We start from the raw sequence: 20,309 nt of genomic DNA, 5'->3' as shown, positions 1-20,309 counted from the left end.
ACTTGTCATTGTCATTAGCCTGTGTGTATTTAGTTCCCTGTTTTCCGTTCGGTTCTTGTGGAGTCATTGTATCTGTTGTGCTTGTAGTATCTGTGTCCCTGTGTTCCATGCCATGCCATGCCATGCCTTGTCTTTGTTTTTTTGATCTTGTTAATTCTTTCATAGCACCTTGTTTATAGTTTTCGTTAATTAAATCCCCTTTTTTACCTGCATCCCTGCCTTGCCCGGTTTTTTGTTGCCTCCTGCATTTGGGTCCTGCCACCAACACCCCACTTTCGTGACAGATTTTTCTTTGCTTTTCGTTGGCCGAAATCAGCAAGCCACATTTGGGGAGGAAATTGTGGCAGATTGGTCGCCGGGCCATCTTCACTGCACGTGCCGCCATTCACACCATTTCCAGTCTTTTGCTCCGTTTTGCAGGCAAACGCGTGCCGAGACTCCAACCCGGAACATCTCAACTGGGACTTTTGCAGTGTGCAATAAATATTCACTTGACATCCCACAAGACGCAAACGAGCACGTTCGTGCTGCTTGCTGATGAAAACCAAGCGAAAGAAAACAAACCAAGTGAGCGCGATTATCTTTCGTCAGGTTTTGTCCCAAATGACGCGACGCCCATCAAGCCGTCGATCGTTTGCGTCAGTCGCCTTACAAAATAAAAGCTGCATGGGCAAATATTAACGTACGTCGGATACCTGCTCGTCTGTTCATCCGTGTGGTCGCGGGAAAGAAAAACACCGTCCGACCGCCATCAAATATTCCCAAAGGAAGAAGGAAAAAAAAAAAAAAAGACAAGCGAGGGAAAGCACAAACCTGGAAGAAAAGTCCCCAAACGCAAAAAGGAGAAATCCAACCGCACACCAAAAGAGCCACGAAGAAATCAAATGCACAAAAATGAAGAAGAAGAAAAAACCCCACTTAAAAACGTCTGCAGGCTGTCGAGCCTGGAAAGCAGCAAAGTGCGGCCAGGCAAAAGATCGAATTCATGCTGGAAACTTGACACAAAAAAAGCACGTCAACGCTCCATTCACACGACAGCAGCTGCAAAAAAAAAAAAAGCTGCAAAATGTACTCACCGAAGGTGGGGAGGAAAAGAAAAGCGTGTGCGCGTGTGCTCTGCCGTCACGTGACGCGTCGTCAGCTCGTCCTTACGGCGCCATCGCTCACGCCTGCGAACTGCGTACGAGCCGTGTCGTCGTCATGTCGTCATGTCGTCATGTCGTCATGTCGTCATGTCGTCCTCCTCCGTCGCTTTCTTCATCCGCGCCAGACGTCCGTCCGTCCGTCCGTCCGTCCGCCGGATGCGCTTTTCTCCCCCTGCCAGATCCGATTGGATGGGAGGAGGGAAGACGAGGTGCCAGCATGCAGACGTTTGCGCAGCACCGAAGGGCTTGCGGGGGGCTTGCGGGGGGCTTGCGGGGGGCTTGCGGGGGGCGGGGCTGTCCCTGGTCCAAAAGGAAAATGTCACGTTCGTTTGACATTTGTCTTCAAAAACAAATGATGTTGATTTGAGCAAGCAAATGGAGTCGAATGCTCATGCTAGCAAATTTCCTGAAAATTCCTCCTGCTTCAATCACATGTGGCGTACCGCAAGGCACGCATCCTTCTCAGTATTCATTTCCTGACCTCATTCACTCTGAACTCATTGACTTGGATTTGGACTCATTTTGCAAGGCCGGCAGAATATTTTGTTCGATAAAAACATGGAAGCTACCAGAAGAAAGAGTAAAGTCTTTTCTTTCTTTCATCAGGAAACAAAAGTATATTTCTGTTTCGGGTTTGCAGCCATTAGCATTAGAATATGGCAAAGTTGAATCATTATTCACATTTCTGGTGACAGCTTGTTGCGAAATGGCCCTGCTTGATCTCTTATACTCTTTTGCACATTTTCAGCAATTAGCTTCAATGATGTCGAGGAAAACAAAAGTGAATTCATTGACGGGTCCTTCAATAAAAAAGGATCACTGAGGCAACAATGGAATCAAAGGAAAGTAGTAATTGGAAGAAAAAAAAAAGGGTGCGACGATTTTGTCAGCCGTGCTTTTATTTTGTCGTTTTTGGAGCCGCCATGAAAAAGTCAACGATGATTTATTTGTGTCTGAATGTCGTTAGAAACGCAAACGTTGTCAGCCAATCCAAAAAGAATCGCTCCAAAAAAAAAATGGCCCAATGAAGGCAAAGTGATTCTTGAAGCAAACTCTGCTCAAGCTAATTAAGAGCCGCCTCGTTTATTACTAATCATCACGCACAAGCGCCTTAACGAGCAAACGGCACACGCACACGCCTAATCAACATCAGACAGCCAAAAGATACAAATCAACGGGACAAATAGACAACAGAAAAAAATACAATCATAATAATCAGTGATTGGTTTCATGACAAAAACGTTTCCTGATGACTAATTAGCGCAGTCCGATGTTTTTCGCTGGGTTTGCTCATTTGCCAGCTGAAACTCGGCCGGAACAAATCGAGCGTTTGCAGACGATGACTTGGCAGCCACGGAAGGAAAAGATGCTGATGATTACAAAACAAAATCAAAAAACATGTTCAGTGGCGGTGAATTGAAATCAGGAAGTGGAATGTCGTGTTTACTAAATCAACTCAATTGTTGTCCAAGGACAACGAAAGACGAAGCAATTAGCATGAGCAGCGTGGAGGAGACGCGCAGTGAATGAATGAATGAATGAATGAAGGAAGGAAATCTTCCTATCAATCACAAACGCGGCTTCATTAGCCAACAAAAACAAGGTCGCCCCCCCCCCCGGCCCCCGACAACACGTTTGGCCAGCACGTCTTACTCGCATCCATCCGAGTGTCCAAACAATCCATCCAGATTTCACAGTTATTGATTTTGGTTTATCACAGCGCTGGCGCTAACAATTCAGCATTTTTACAGTCAATGACATACGACTAGCAGTCATACTAGGTATTTATATTGATATTTAGAAAGAAGATTTATTGGAATATTATTATTATATTCTCTTTTTTTTTTTTAATGTGCGAGTTTTTTTCTCTGAATATTGACATTCTATTTATATAATACAATTCAAAAAGGATGGAATCAGCAGTCTTGGACGAGGACTCACTCACATGTTTCATTCTCTTGATCAAACTCAGATATATGATATGATATATGATATATTTTCTACTTTCCACTTGTGAAGGTTTCCTTCCAAAAGATGTTTTTTGCGTTCCCCTCGTGATTGGCGGGGTTGACTTGTGCATTGGCAATGATTATTTTGCATGATGGGCAATCAGACGGATTTTGTGGCAAGCGTCTGGACGTGCGCTTTCTTCTTTCTTTCTTTCTTTCTTTCTTTTTTTTTTCGTTTGGCACACAATGCGCCTGCAAAGCATGCTGGGAACGCCGGCGGAGCCGGCAAACAAAATTAGCAGCTCTTTACGCCGACAAACCTAATTAAGCTCCAGAATGTGAGAGCGCACCTGTTTGCCTGCAAAAAAAAAAAAAAAAAAAAGCTGCGGCGGCCCGGGGGAGGAAATGTGCTCCTCGCGCTCGGGAACGCGCTCGAGAACGCGCTCGAGAACGCGCCTCGCTTGCGTCTTTGACAACAGCACAAGATGGTTGCGTCAGCGCCAGCGCTGTCCTGCAAGTGCAAGTGAACATGTGGCGCACGCCGCCATAAGCGGCTCCAACGGACGCCATCTCCAAGCCGTACATCCCCCTGGGTGTGAAAAAAAATGGCGTGCAATTCCACGGACCGGCCAACCTCTGCATGACCGAAAAAATCAGTTCTAGTAAGTGCAAACCAGTAAGAGCGCAAACAAAACTTTGGATTTCTCCATCGTCCGCCTTCTTGGCGAGCCCCTAAAATGTCTTTCTGGGGAAGGATGCAGTACATGATTTTGTCCACTAGAGCTCCCATTTGTGCCAAGGTAGCGTCGGCACATCTGGCCGTTGACGTTCCTCATCCAGCCGGAATGCGGCGATTGTCGGCTTTCGCGCCGAGCTGCAATTGGCCGAGAGCGCCAAACGGGCGCATGATCGTGCCATCCAGATGGGATTCGTTTGCGCATTGGAAACTAAGTGCAAGGCCAAAGGTCGTCTCCACCCGCTTCCGGCAACTTTTGAAGTCACACTGAAGCTAATTGTCAAGCTTCCAGGCCAAAGGTCAAAGGTGGCTCTGAAACCGAGAGGAAAGAAAGAAAGAACGCGGCTGGAGGCTGGAAAGCCGCAAAAGCATTTCCAGGTTGCCGCCAGCGTTGTCGCTTGTTCAAAAAAAGCCGAGTGGCACAATGTGGCGCCAATACGCACAATTTTGTATTTCCCTTCATTCCGGACAAAAAGTGCAGCCGCAGCGTTATTAGAATGCGGAAAGGCATTAAAAATTGATTGCACAAGCGCCGCATTTCATCTTTGCGTATTGCTCGTCACTTCCACTTCAACTTACAAATGTGCACTTTTGGCTTTTCTTGACGCGGTGGCCAATAAAATCAAGCGCATCTTGTACACACCAGTCGTGAAAAAAAAAAAAAAAGAGAAGATTTTGGCTCAGATTGAAATTGAATTGAAATATTGAAATTGACGCCAATATTTCACCCCTTTTTTTTTTTCCCAACTGAAAACGAATATCGGTTATCGGCCTCCTTGACTACTAATAATCGTTAAAAAAAAAAAAACGTATGTGTCTATATGTAATATTGCCACTTTTCTTTTCCCGGGCGACTGATTTGTCAGCGCCGACATCGGCCATCACTTTCATTGGACGCAATTAAGTTTCGTTTTTCTGCCTGTCGGCAACTTGTTGGTCGTCTGTTTGGCCCAGTTGGGAGTCGACGGCCAAGCCAGGAATTGCCGTCGACGTGCGCTAAAAAGTCATCATAATGAAGAAGAAGAAGAAAAAGCATGGAAATATGATTCAAAAGCATCTTTTGGGGGATGTTTGCTCAATTAACAGAGGAAGGAGGTCGTCGGTGGTGTGAAGTCATGAAAGTCGAGCAGCAACCTTGTCATCATTTGACGACTTGACAAACATTTTTTTGGGGTGACGGTTTTTCCGGCTCTCGGCGCGACCTCGATTGGCCGCCGCGCGCGGAAGGCGGCGCCCGCGGGACAACGGCGAGCGCGCGCAAACGCTCGTCCGTGCTGATGCGAGGCGACAGGCCGGCCCACTTTGGCGGCGGGATGCCCGAGCGGATCTGGGCCGGGCCGCGTGACGAACGCATCCTCGCTCGGCACTTTCGGGTTTGGCTGAAGTTGGAGCCGGCGATTCCAACTTGAAGTCGGCGGCGACACGCGAGGACGACGGACGACGACGCCTGCCGGCCGCAAAAAGCCAACGTGCGGAATATCGTCTTATTTATTCATGCCTTGCGCGACGATCGTCTCGTTTCAGCACCAAGAAAGCAACGGAAGGAGAAAACCAAACAAAAAGCCGACTTGGACGAAATGAGGACTTGAAACGGAAGGAGGCCTCCGAAAAGGCAAGCGGGAACGAAGGCGCGGCGCGATGAAAACACGCACGAAAGCTTTCGGATCGGGAAGCACAATTCCAGCAAGGCCAAAAAAACAAAAACGTACAGTCATGAAATGCGCCTCGTTGTGCGTCCGATGATCAAACGGTCACGTCGCACGCAAACGTGCGTGACAAATCAGCATTGACTAAAAAAAAAAATTGATTGCCGCTGCCTCAGTAGAACTGAAACAATTCAAGCTGCCGCTCCAAAAACCTTCAATAGCAGCAGCAGCAGAAACGGAAAATGCAGACCATTAATATCATCTTGCACAAAAGATGAAAATTGCCCCTTATGAAAACTACGGCTCTTAAATGAGTCCTGCTTTTATCAGTTTGTTTTTTTGTAACAAATAACTTTGGCTGGAGGGCTGGAGGGCGACCTCTCCACTTGCTACCACGTGAACGAGCTCAACCGATGCCGGTTGAGCGTTATGGCTTGAAAATGAAAACATATATCGGTCCCAACGGATATCGCGCTTGGCTGGAAACATCAAGGTCGCGTTCAAAGTCGCACGTGAGATCAAAAAAAAAAAAAAAAAGCGCCGTTTGTCACTTTCCGGACGGGTCGGACGATCTTCTCCATGCTCACGTGACGCTTCATGCTGATTTTGTGGGCAAATATTCAATATGATCAATTTCAGATCCATACTGGGACTAAAATAAAATATCAATCTGGTAGTTTGCTTTCAGTTTTGTTCCTTGGCCTTGACATGTTTTTTTTTCTCTGGTGTGACATCACGTGACTTCGCATCTCATCTTTGGAGGAGATTGCATCAACACGTGCAGTATTGGACTTGAAAAATCTAATCATTTCTTTTGGATGTTTTGTGGTTGATATTTGATGATCTTCAACATCTTGTTTATTGAGGTAGAAAAAGAAGTGATGAAGGCACAACTTTTTCGATTTGTATTTCTTTACATTTCTTTTCATTTGATCACTTTGTGCACTTTTAGAAAAATATTGTTCAAAAAATATTTTGTCATGGTTGGAATGTTGCCGGGGGCAAACACCAATAAAGTATTTTCTGTTTATTTATTAACTTTGTCCTAATTTTGTCCTTTTAAAAATCCCCCCCAAAAAAACACAAGTGGTCGAAGATGGATGGAAAAAAAACGTGATTGAGAATAAGCAATTTAATGATACAGCGACCTTTATATTTTTTTAATGATGTACTATCATTTTCAAAACGTATCGGCGATACTGGCACCGCATTTACTTGGTATGCGATTGATAGCAACATTTGCACTCGCTATCAGCATGCAAGCGCCACACTGCCCCTAAGAGGCCAAAGTGAGCATAGCAACTTGACGATATCGTCGCTGGAGACGATGTTGCCGGTCCCGCCCACTTGCAGCAGACATTTCACGTTTCACAAATCCGCGGGTGTCAGACGTCACCCGCATTCGCCGAGCGAGAAAACGTGGCGTGCGCTAATCTGCCTTCAAGATGACCTTTGATGGCGCCGACAGCTTCTCGTAAATCCTTCGCCGCTTATCGGCGCTCGCTCTCATGTCGACTTAACGATCACAACGTTTGCATTTATGTCATCCGCAGTCAACAAAAAAGATGTTTGCACTTACACGTGTCGCTTGTTGCTAATCCTTTTGGAGACGATTGCCGACAAGACGTCGCTTGGATCCTTCACGAGACCCGCAACGGCTTGTGAGTGAGCGATCGGTTCTTTCGGAATCGTCTTGCATCATCCGCGACGACTGACATCATCTTTTTTTTTGCTCCACTGTTTTTAGCAGCCGATGCAAGAAAATGCCAAAAGAACACTGCAGAGGGCAGCAAAGTGTCAAGGCGGAAGGCCGATATTCAGCATGTGGACAATTATCGGCCATTTTGAAGAATCGTACGCCCAATAATGCGCAATAATTGAAATGTTCAGAGATGCTGCTAGCTAGCCTTGCACCTTTTGTTTTTGGTTGAAATTAAAACTAAGATTTTAAGACTGTGCTTCAGACATTTTGAAATGTCGGAAAACTTGATTTACTGTAGAAAACAATATTGACTTACATTTTCCTGAACTTTTTGTTAGGTTTTTTAAAACAAGCCTTTTGTTTTTTGTTTTTTTTACTCCAATATATAACAAACCCTAAAAATTGTACAATAAATAAATTCAACTAAAATTAAGAGCTGGAGTTTTTTTTTATGTATTTCTAGAAAATATATATATCTATATATCGGCAAATAATGGGTTGGGGCCATGAAACCACCATAATGCTTGAATCTCCATATGCTCCACTCATTGCAAATCATGCGTACAAATCATGGCCGCCGCGTACTCGTGGCTCACCTGGAACAGATGGCGAAATCCAAATGCAGCCGTCTTCCTTCGACTTACGAGTCCAATTCCTTGGCCGGGCGTGCTCGCGACTCAACTTCAAACATCTGCCAATGACATTCATCTGTTACCAAAAAAACAAAAACAAGCTCATGTCATGAAAATGTCATTTTCAAAAAGTATCGCTGGATATCGTGTATTTATTGATGATTTGTGGGCCGGACAGCCGCCAGCGCGATCCGCTCTCCCTCGTGGCAACAAAAAGCTTTTCAAGCCGCAGATGCATTGAGGACTTTTGGGCTGCCACGTTGCCGTCGGGCGCCGCGGCGGGAGAAACGTAAAAGTGCGGCGGCGTGGTGGAAGCGACGCAACTTCACACCTCCTCCGTCTCGCAACGTCCTCCTCACAACCGCCACAGAGGTGATATCGATATCGATATATCGTGATATTGGCCCGCGCAATATGCAGATTGCAAAAGATGCAATAAGTTTGATGTGCAATGTGACGATTTGATGCCAATTTCAGCAGACTTTTGGACAAATGGAGGATTTCGTGCTTCCTGTCCGCTGGAATCAAAGTCAAGCGTGAACACTCGTCACGAAGCGGCGAGATGCAAAACCAAAACAAGTGACAGTCTGGTGTGACTGGAGCAACATTTGAATCGAGGAACGACACCGTCACTCGTACAATCTCCTCAAACGCGAGGATGGCGACGCGTCTCCTTTGTGGGCCTTCAAAGGTGACGCGAGGCGAGTCCGCCCAACAAAGTCGAGCGCGAGCGCGCTTGTGAATAATGCAGGCGGCTTGTGGCTGATGTGGACGCGATCGGCCGAGAACAGCAGGCGACCTTCATCACGGCGATGACAAGGTGACGACGTTATCAATTCAGTCAAGTCCCCACTGCAATGAGCAGAAGAATATAGGCAAGTTTCATCATCATACCGCAATCTGCTTTCAATTGTGTGGAAACGGCTCCTTTTCATCATGGAACTGGTGGATCTCTTATACTCTGCTGACACCTGCTGGCCGTATTTGTAATTACCATGAGTTTTTTTCACCCCTTCAATTCAGTTGGGAGGTTGCATCAAAGCCTTCTGGATGCTCTAGCTTAAAAAAAAATAAAAATAAAAACCGTCTTTGGGACACTTAATACATTTGAAACAGTTGTGCTGCTAACGGGCTCCTAGCGACGTTTATGCTATCGAAAGCTGAACGCCATCTCAGGATGCCTCTTGGAATATCGCTCTTCCGATTTGCGGCCTAATAAGGCATCCCAACCTCGCGCGTGTGCGTGCAGACGCTAATGCCAGATGGTTGCGGGACGACCCAGTGGGCTAATTCTGCCCTCGGCACCAGAGATTCCAAATGACCACCCTGCCAAATAGAGTTATCTCTCTCAGCATATGCTCACTCATATTCGGGGGGGGGACGATTAGCGGCTGCTTTCGGGAGCGTTCAAACACATTAGTGGGATATATTTGCCCGTCAAGGTCAAGTGCGAGTCGACAGGAAGTGTCGCCCGGCTCATGTGGCGGTCGTACCTCCTAATAGCACCGCAATTACAGAAAGCATCAACAATAAGCAAAAAAACCGGTTTGACCGGTGCGCGCCTCGGGGAAGCCACCGAAAAAAGTGTCGTGCGGTGTGGAAAATGTGAAAATTGTGCTGCGGAATAAGCAAGTGGTGCACTTGTTGCCGCGGGGGCCAAGTGGCCCATTTTTGGGCAGATTCGCGCCCGGCATGATTGAAGCGCGCGAGCGGCGTCAGAAGCCCGCCAGCCTATCGGCGGTCAGCGAGAGCCTCCGGCCGCCGCCTCTCTGGTGGCGTGACTGCAACGCCGAATGAACAATGAGTGCACCACTTCCATTTCCAAGCCAAGACGCATTCGTGCACTCAAGGACATGGAGCAAAAAGCCCACCATGCATATGGCAATTTGCAAAATCACGTCCGCTTATGCCCATTTGAAGCATTGCATCAAAGCAACAAAAGGCAAAGGTCAAGCGCCGGATTGCTTTTGCTTGTCCGCAGCAAAACGCACGTGCCGTCGCAGGCGTGACTGCCGTCTTGATTGCTTGACGAGGTCATGTGGTCGTGCTTTACGCGAAGGTCAATCGACAGCCGCCCCCAGGAAGAAGAAAGGTAAGAATTGCCTCGAAATGCTACAAGATGGAAGCAAAGCACTACTTTTGGATGAGACGAGGCTATTCATAACAATAAAATGGATGCCAAGTGGGGGTGCACGGGAATGCAGCAAATGTCTGCCTCAGTCTGAGTGAGGGTGAAAAAAAAACAAAAACCCGTTTGAGCAAGATATTGGGCAAAAATGGCGGCAAATGTATGCAGAAACATCTCAATCGGGCACGTCCACTTATCAGAGCGCTGGAAGCGTCACTCGGATGTGCGGCGTCTCCAGACGAAGCGTCGACTTAAACGGTGTTATGCCGGCCCCCCCCCAGGTGCCTTTTCCGTTATCAGGACCCGGCCAGGCTTGCGTTCTAAAAAGCAGCGCTGAGAAAGGCGATAGCTGACTCGCTACCTTTACTCAGCTGAATAAAAGATGAGCAAATATCAGCCAATTCCAACACGGACTTGTTGACGGTCCGCAAACGCTCGACTTGGAACATCCTGCTGCCGAGAGCTCACGAGTCTCTGGACGCCATTTTATGATGGCGATGGAATTCGCCAAAGCAATCAATATCGTTATCGGCCTTTTTCAAAGATCTTGACGAGTAACTGAATTGAGTCCAGTTCCTTCCGTCAGTCATTGGAGTTTTTGTGCCCCCCAAACAAAGTTACAACTTGTCAAAACTGAAGCCAGCGGCCCGCTCGCCTCGCATTAATACGACGCGCAATTCAACAAAGAAGAAGAAGCCGGTCGGGCTCCACATGCCAAACGTCCCAAAGCGTTTGCCACGCCCATCAGGACGGCGTTTTGTGGAAGAAGGATGAAGGCACGACAGCGACATGGATTTGAGCAGACGCGTGAAAGACGCAAATTTAGCAGGCGACCATCTCCAACGTCATTTCAAGAGCTTCTTGGAGCAAAACAAAACAAACCACCTTGTTTTGTTTTGCGAGCCCAGATGAGCTCCTGATTCACTTGGTGGAAATCAATTTCACACTGTATGGCGGCGGCGTCCCCTCGGAAGGGGAAATCATTTTTTTGCCTCACTCGAGCGTTTCCTGTTGAGCTCACCTGCACGGCTCGGCTTATCCTGTTTGGGGGGGGGGGACGTCTTTAACCGGCCGGCTCAGCAGTCGCGTTTAAGGCTTACGCAGCGGCGGTCTCGAGAGAGCGACGACGACGACGACGACGACGAGCTCCTTCGCCTTCGCTAGCGCTGACGATGGAACGCCAAGCCGAGTATAAATCAGGCACGGCGAAACAACGGCGGCCGTTTATTCTAGTTCCCGTCATGCCGACTGACTGGTCGTTGTGACGCATTTTGACAGTCATTGTGCCGCCGTGTCTGACACCGGCGCTGTGACCATGACGAGCGACAATGACCGCTACATCTGCGAGCAAAGACATTCCAAGCTCGCAGTCACATTTGCAAGCAGACCGGAGCTTTTCTTGAGTGAATTCCTCAACATAAAACAAAGTGGATTCCCCGCCAGTTGACCTTATTGCAGCACATTGTGCGGACAATCGGCTTCCTCCGACATTGTTGGGGCGAAACCGCATTGACAGTAACGGCAGAGTTGTCCGAGCTTCCTTGTGATTTCGCGCTCAGGTTTTTTCAGGACGCCGATATTTCCCTTCCAAGCAGACCACAAAGATAAAAGATCTTTTGGGCTTGACAGATTCAATCACCATTGCAGCCATTTTCTCGGCCTTGGGCAGATGACACCGAAGCGTTTGTTTACTCGCGGTGCCATCACAACGATTGCTGCTTGTGAGTGATTTTGGCTCACGAAGGCGTTTGCCTTTTTTTAGTCGCTTCCAAACTATTTCCAACAATACTTTGTTGACCTCGGGAGACGAGAGCCAACGCAAAATCTTTTATTGAGTAAACACCGTTCCTGTCGAGACACACTACAACTTACATTGCCGACTTTAGCCAGCAAAAAACTAAAGCAAATAATTTGCACATGCGCCGTCACAGAAACGAATGTGAGAAGACGCGAGCGGAGGAAAGCAACTTAGCGATGAAGTCACCCCGAGAGAACCTTCGGTCTGTCAAAGCCCGCTTGAAGGATTCCGACGATCTCACCAGCAGCGATACAATCGGAAATAGAATTTCAACACCGTCTATTTCCAAAAGATTGTGTGAGAGCTTGGCGGGGATTAAGCCGGCCGCGTTGGCCTTTTTGTTGTTGCGCGTGTTTGTTCACAACCTTCCTGGTGATAATCCTCCAAGTTTCCTGCCAGGTGCTGCCAAGAGTTCCCGAGCAGCGTCGCTAATGAGCTCCGAGTTGCCGTCTTTGGGATAAACGCTGAATAGCGAGCCATCTGCCGGCTCCGGATGCATCCTGCGGCTTCACAAATGCAAATGAAGAGACGCTCCCAAGCAAACTTCATCAACGAGTCATAACGCAGCCGTTTGAAAAGAGCAAGCGCGCCAGCCGCAAATCGTCTTTCCGCCGCGTTAATTGGAGCAAATGAACGATTCAAGCCTCGGCGTTCGCCGCCGAAAAGGCGCTCATTGCGACCAATCAAGCGGGGCGCTGATGGATGCGAGCGAGGAATGGATGGGATATGCGCAGCGAGCGTTTCCGAGTTGCGTCTTGGCACGTCTGCTTTGCAATTCCCGATGATTTATGGTGCCGTGCCCCGGCTACGATATTGGAAGCTCGCAGCTAATTGAAAGAGCTGCAAATCATTATTTTCCTTCCACAGGAGCGACGCCGCTGCCTTAAAGAGCCAATTTCAAGTGGACGTTGTCGTCGCCGGCTTTTTAATCAGTCAGTGAGAGCGAAGGTGGCGCTTCAAGCGGCCGTGTCGTCGCACTTTAAACAGATCAATGTGCGACTACTGCAAAGCTGATCGATATACTAAAAAGGAAATCATTCTGGTGTTTGTCATGAATGTTTCCTAAAGGCCATCAAAAGACAAACATCGAGACAAGCCCGACGAGATGACGTCACCAAGTATGCAAATTGCACGGGCCCTTTCGACCGTCACAGTTTTCCGACGTTTTCACGCCATCCGTCAGTCAGGGAAAACAAAAAAAAAAAAAAAGCACAGGCTTTTAATTGCTTTTCAAATGATCTCTTTGTGCACTAGTAATTAGTTTCAGGAAGGTGCTCGTTAGCCAGCCATCTGGACTTGTGAGGGGAAACGCCACTAATTCACACCTACAACAACAACAACAACTTTCTACTTTGAACAGGATGAGTTCATTGTTTTTTTTAGTTTTTTTTATTAGTGCCATTTGAAAGGAGCAAGACCATTTCGAGTTTTCAATTCCTGATTTTGGACTCGGAAAGAAATGGAAAGATGGGGAAGAATTTGAACTCGGAACCTCAGACCTGCGAACCACGAGTGGCTTTTCCGAGTCACCGTTTGGTTGACAGCCAGAAACACTCACACGTTGAATTGGGCAGGCCCAAAAAGTCACGTCTCACGCGCCTTCGATGAAGCAAGGTCGCATTTCAATTGCAGTCCATCTGCGGGAAGAGACAACCGGACGGACGGACGGACGGACGGATGTCCGGCATACATTTTGTCCAAGCAGAAGCAAAAAGGGATGCGAGAGCGCTCTGCCCTCTGGTGGTGCCACTTGATCGCATGTCAAGTCTTTTTTTTTTTTTTTTTTTTGAGGAATAATCACTTCTCCGGGCATTCGGCCAATGCCGACTTCCGCATTAGGGACAGTCGGCGCCCGGGGGTCCGCTTTTGCCCGTCAAGGTTGAGAGTTCAAAGTGAAGCAAGCTCGCCGAGCAATCGACTCAGGCGGGCGGCGGCTGCCAGAGTGCCTTTGAAGAATCGTTCCCTCCAGGATTTCAAGGACTATTATTGGGATTGCAAATACCTGCTTTATGATCAGCAAAACTTTTTGTCAACTGCAACCGGAACACTTTTTTGATTTGAGAAAGTAGATTTGTCTCATCACAGAAACAAGGCGGCCTCCTTCTGCCACTCATCACAAATTCTTTGATCTTGCGCTTGTCGTTTTACAGTTTAGAATTTGGCAGGAATAAACGGAAGAATTCATTACGGCGAGGAAAGAGGCATTAATTCCCTTCAGACTTTTCGGACTGCATGACAAGGAGGATTCCAGTCCAACTTATCAAGCGGTGCAATCCACAGCAACGCCCAATTCACATCGACTGCGGAAAGGATGCGGTGCGTTTTCCGGACGCTGGCCGTACCGGTGGCGTCAATTCACACCAGCTGCGGCGCGGTGCGGATATGCCGTGGAAGGTTTGCAGTGATGCGGAAGCTTTCCGCAAGCCTTCTTCTATTTTTCCCCGGACACCGCACGCAGATTTTCATGAAGCTGAAAAAATGACACGAGCCGGACAGGAAGTCGGCGGGCGGGCGCCTCGCATTAACGTCAATCCGGTAAATCTCAAAATAAAAGCGTTTGCGAACTGGGTTTTTGGGGAGGGTAGCTAGCTAACTACATAACATGACACGAGTTGGACATTTAAGACAAAAAATGAGCTGAGAACAAATGAAACGTGACAAAAGAACACTAAAAACAAAAAGGTACTTTCCCATGGTGGGAGTCCCAAAAAGGATATTCGTGTGACGAGGCAAGCTTGGCTATCGTTTACAAACAGGACTCCCTCGATATACACGGTTGTTGTGGCGTGCGCTCAACTGTTCGTGCGGTCTGGCCGATGCTCGTTTCCGGACACGCAACGCACGCGCTGCCAATTGCGTTCCGTGCGGAAAACGCAGCGCGTCCGTTCCGCAGGCAGTGTGAATTCGGCGCAAGCTAACCCGATCGATTGTGGGCGAGGCTAATCGCTGCAAATCCGAGAAAGCGGGCCCGCCCACAAAGCGACATTTAGCAAACATTTGCACAGAGATCTCAATCAATCAATGGATTGATTGATCAAGCCTGAAGCTTCAAGGTTTGGCCAATCGGTATGCTCCAAACGTTGCAGAAAACCAGGTCCATATAAAAGGAAATGAGCAAAAAGACATGTCGACGGCGGCGTCTTGAGGAAGCACTCGGAGAGAAAATTGATGTGAAGCTTGCGTCTTAATTGGCTTGGGACGCTTCCATCATGTTTGTGTGTCGTTTTATGCTTGAAACATTTGAAAGGAAATCACACTTTTTCTAAAGAATAACACCACTCCAGCAAAGCCGGTCTCGTGCATTGTGGATTGAGATGAAACATTGACGGTGTTGTAACGACAACAAAACTAATTCAAGCCGCTTCAGCTGACCTGGCCTGGAGTTTTCCGATTGGACTTTTGTTCACGGCCACTCATCAAACTTTCGCTCAATTCACATGCAAGGACACAAAGTAGGAATGCGTGATAATATCGGTAGCGGCAATTATCAACCACTTTGACGTCACGCAGATAAACCAGATAATAAGGAAATATAATTACTGACCAATTTTACACATAAAGGAGATCATAAAGAAATCCGCTGATAATAATCGACATGGCACGTTGATCCATCTGTTGTGGTGGCGGCTCAAGTTATCTAAAACTATTTCGCGTCAAATTTTCTATCTGTGAGCTAGAAAGTTAGCCAGCGTTAGTTAGCAGTCCAATTGTTAGCGCCGTTGGATTCATGTTAAGTTATAAACAAAGTTGAGTTGAGTTGATTTTGTTCATCAACTCTAACGTCGTACGTTTTACTCCAGTTTTGATCAAGTCGAGTACATTTTTGTCTCCATTAGTGGATGAAAATGCATTCTGATTTCGTCCCAGTTATTTTTTTTATTTAATGAGGGTTTTCGTTTAGTGGAGTCTCGTTTTAGTCTGCTGAAAAATGACAAAATTATTTTGATTTGGTTTTTGCTGTAGACAAAAATAAGCATTTGAAATGTTAAGCCATCCAGTGGGCACGAGCGGCAACATTCAGTCACCTGAAAGGAAATTTACCAGAAGAAGAAAGAAGCGACACGCACGCAAGCACGCAAGCAAGCACGCACACGCCGATGCGGAGGATGCAAGGACACTTTGTTAGCCGCTGATAAAGAAAAAAAAAAAAAAAAAAAGCCCAAGTCAAAGAAAAGTTTCATGAAGGACTGAAATTAGGCAACGAGGCGCAAAGAGTTTGAAAGTAAACTGTTTTTTTTTCAGCAAAAGTAAGAAAGAGGCCACTCAACTTTTTTTTGCTTTTTTTGTTTTGTTTTGTGTGTGAGTGAAAAGGTGAAGAAGTTCATCTTCACACGCACACGTGAGATAAACAAGCGGCGGCGCGGCCCATTAATAACGGACGGGGGAACTCATTACGTCTCGGCGTCACGCTGAATAATTCAAGGCAACACAAAGAAAATAGGAAAATCATGCAGCAGTCGCGTTCATCAGGACTTGAGAACGCCGGCGACCTTTCATCACGCACGCACGCCTTCAATTCTTCATTTAGTGCCGAGACCTAATCAAGGACAGACCGATTGTTTTGCTTTTTCCAAGATATGTACTTTACTTGAGTATTTTTCTTTCTGTTGACTTTTTCAAATCTCGGCGCAGAAGAGCCAAACAAAGACTACAGTGGTCGAGGTTTTGGATTGATTGATTGATTGATTGAGATTGGGGGGGGGGGGGGACATTGAACACTCATTATTTTATCATCTAAATTTGACAGCAATAGGTTTTGAGTTGTCTGTCAGCCAAAGGACACTCGATGGCAACAAAGTTTTGACTTTTGTGTAAACGGAGCCTTCATTTTGAATTTCATTTTACTTTTATGACTCAAACGAATTATTGTGTGAGTCATCTGATTGTATTTTAGTTTGAGTCAACGCAAATAAAGAGCAATTTGAGTCGGCAAAGAAAAGAGCAATTTTCGTTGACTAAAATTGACGGTTTAGTCGATGTTTTCCTTCAGCAAACATTTCAATACAGAAAATGATAACATGCTTCTTTGTAGCTGCAAGATATTTAATACAACGGCGCCTTTTATTAATTGTTTCAATCAAACATGTTGAAGTGAACCGTTTTGGTTTTGAGTCATTGACCAAATTGTCAGTCAATTGGAGTTATCGTCTCAATGAATGGCTTCTATTTGAGTTTTGGTTTCATTTTCACCTGAAAAAAAAAATGTGGGTGACAAATATGACAATGATGACCGTTGTCAACTGGCGTACGGTCATCGCGTGACATTCAGATGCAACAAAGCAATCGAATAATAGATTCCCAAAAGGCTCAAACAAACGAATCATGCTGGGGTAGAACTTGCTTCATCTGACAATTAGTGTCCATTTTAAACAAAGACGGGCGAAACATGCCGTGTGAAAATTAAATTGCACTAAAAATCTAGCCACCAGAGGGTGCTACAACTGCACAAACAGAAATCAACCCGACGTTTTTTTTTTTTTTAACAGATGTGTTGCTTGATGATATCGTGGCAGTTTTAATATCATGATATTGCCCTTATCGTTACATCCCAGTATCGATCGGGGGAAAAGTGGGTTCCAACATCCCTAATCCCGACCATGCGCCATGATGTGCATGTATTCTGGAAATTACACTGACTGGCTTTCATTTTTTTTTTTACAGGCAACATTTCAAATAATAAGAATATGACGATTATCACGTTAAAGCATTCATTGATAATCAGTCAGTCGCAAGGTAGAGGTGGCCGCCTCTGAATTTGGTTCATTTTGACGTGCATGTGAATGTATTTGGTTGGTACGGTATTGTGAGAACGAGACGAACACGACGACACGTTCGAGCTGATGTGGGCGGCGGCCAACGCGGGTTGGCGTGACAACCGTCACCGCTGCGGGCGCCACGGCAACCGCCTCACCTGTGACGACACGGTGGCGCTTTTCATCTTTTTTTTTTTTTTTTTTGTTCGCTTGGCTTTCAAGCAATTTGAAATCCCTGCTGAGCAGAGAGAAATCCAACGAGGCGCATGCGCCGATTTTTAATGACAACTTTTCAAAGAGCGAGTCGGGAATATTTGCACTCAAGTGTGACATGAACATTCCAGTCCGTTCTTGTTGTTATTTGTGCCCGAGTGCAAATCAGATTGTCTTCAAGTGCAGATGAAAGAATGAGGACATGTCGCAAGCGCCGTGTGCCGCTGCACGCTTCCTGACAGCCTTCGTTACAGATCATTTTTTTCTACATTAATATGCGCTAAAAGAAGGGAAAAAAAAAAAGGAGTACAGGATGAAGACCACAAGATCCAAAAAGGGCCTTGGAGCTCTCATTGAAGAAAAAAATAAATAAATAAATCTTTTCATGTAGTCAAAAGTAAAAAGTCGCAATATGAATTCATAATACGATGAGAAAAACGATCATAATGTGACAAGAATATTCTAGTTATCCCGAAAATTGAAAGGAAAATCGCTCCAATGTTATGACAAAAAAATCGTGATGTTATGAGAATAAGACATCATATGAAAGAATATTACACATTGTAATGTTATACCAACACGAAATTATTCACGGTACATTAAAGTGGTCATGTTAGGAGAAATAACGTCACTAGAATAAACTTTATTTAATTGTTGAAAGGATAAACGTTAATATTAAAAGTAAAACAACGTTAAGACGTCATAATGCGAGAAAAAAAAAAAAGTTGAATAAAGTTGGAATGTTCCGAGAACAAAAAAAATGAGTTTTGGAATTAAAGAATTCATGAAGAACAAGTCATGTTTGTTAGTTTAAGTGGCCAATTTTGCACGGCAGATGTAGCCAAAGTTTTGGGACTCGGCGCCTCATGTGGCTGGAGGTGGAACTGCATCATCCCTTCAATAAATCAGCTCTCCAACTCTGTGGTCTTTTTCGAGGTTTGTTTTTGCTCAAATGCATTTGCTCATGATTTACGGCTGGTACCTTTCATCCCATCTGCTGCATGACAGGGCATCCGAACGCTCTCCCTAGAAAAATACATATTTATGCACCGGCTTGTAAAGGGAGGTACGATTCCATTCTGCCTCACCCTTTCTCTAATAAACAGCGAGATTTTGTGGCTGATTTCACAACACAGTGCAGCGCTGACATTTTTTTTTTTCTCCTCCCGCAGCGCTGGCAATTACCTCTCAGTCGCCTGTTCCCTACTTTGCTGTCACCGCGATAGCAAGCCATCTGATAACACTCTTTATATAAAAAAAAAAAAAAAAAAAACGCGGCTGACATTTGGACCCAGATGGCCGATAAAGCTGTGCAGCCGCGTTGCATTTGCCGCTTTTCAAGCCACATTTACAGCAATTTTAAGGAGAAAAAAAACGTGCGTGTTAGCATTGCGGAAACAAAACATATTTGATGGTAAACAAAAATATGAAATACGAAAATGTCAATCAAAGCAACGACAGAACAGGGCCCAGCTGAACAAAATTCGACACCGATGAAGCATCATCATGTAAGTCATCATGTGACATCAAGTCAATCAAGACCTCGCTTAATTGGAGTTTGTTTGTTTGTTTGTTTTCCTTCCCGTTCATTGATTGAACTGGCGTTTGACTCCAAAAACATGATCATGATTGGAGTTCCGAATTGCGGCTCACGTTTTGGGACGCTTCTCTGGCGGGTCTTGTTGGAGCGACGCAACGACTTCAGGCCGAGCCCACCAGACGGCCTTTGCGTCAAATGACGACCAAGCGGCAGATTTTGCACAAAAGCTTCTCGTTTCTGCTGCCTTGTCCCAGATCAACCTTTTTGTCTTCAATTCCCAAATCACTTTGTAGTTTTGAGGAACTTCATTAATCGGACACGATTTGGCCCCCCCAGCGGACATCCTCATCGACATTCAGCAACACGCTGCGGAGGCGGCGAGTTCACCGCGAGTGTTAAGTCGTCACACTTTATGATGGCTGTGAAATCTTACTTGCGTGTTCGCTTCCCTCCCCCGACGGCTTCCTTCTTTTTCTTCTTCTGTTTACCATCACACGTTGCGCTCGGCTTCAGCGCTGCTCCTTAATTATCCTTTTCCGACGCTCCAAAATAATCACTGTGGGTAATGTTGGAAGTGCGTAAAAAAAAAAAAAAAAGAACTTGCATATCAATTATGGCCTCGTTACGCTTTGCAAGCTGCTCAGATAAGATAATCCGTTATTAGTCCCACTATTGGGAAATTAACAACATTAACGCAAGTTGTCAAGATGCTGAAATGTGAATGAGTCTTGACAGACGGACGGATAACGAATGTAGCATAATATGAAGGAGGTTTCTGCCCGACAATAATAAGTCGACCTTTCCCTCTGTATGTTGTGCAATTTGATTCACCTGCCAGAAAATGATGGACGTGTTTGATTTGAACGCGAGTGTGGGCGTACCTCAGGGCTCCGTTTGCGTCCCATTTGCATTTAAATTGCTTCCGTTGCAAAGTTTCATTTGCCAAGGAAGAAGGCAATTTGCGCATATTGAACGTGGAGGGTGAACTGCTGAAATGATTCAAGGTAAAAAAGCAAAGCAAACTCGTTGTGCGATTTGCTTGTAAATGGAGTGCCTGCAGCCGGCAA

At 46.0% G+C, this 20,309-nt stretch overlaps 1 protein-coding gene across 11 annotated transcripts in view; it reads right to left on the bottom strand.

Moving 5' to 3' along the window:
* Window positions 1-20,309, bottom strand: part of LOC144009107 (RNA-binding Raly-like protein) — a 47,648-nt gene that overhangs the window by 14,839 nt on the left and 12,500 nt on the right. For 2 of the 11 annotated variants that reach the window (XM_077508624.1, XM_077508625.1), the window contains one exon: window positions 7,775-7,869. In XM_077508624.1, coding sequence (XP_077364750.1) covers window positions 7,775-7,869 — 95 coding nt within the window. The other 9 variants (XM_077508626.1, XM_077508621.1, XM_077508627.1 and 6 more) reach the window with 7 other exon arrangements.

Source organism: Festucalex cinctus, chromosome 20, assembly GCF_051991245.1.
Source record: "Festucalex cinctus isolate MCC-2025b chromosome 20, RoL_Fcin_1.0, whole genome shotgun sequence".
Lineage (NCBI taxonomy): Eukaryota > Metazoa > Chordata > Actinopteri > Syngnathiformes > Syngnathidae > Festucalex > Festucalex cinctus.
Note: the sequence above shows the minus strand (reverse complement) of the source record. Positions and strands in the feature narration are given on the sequence as shown.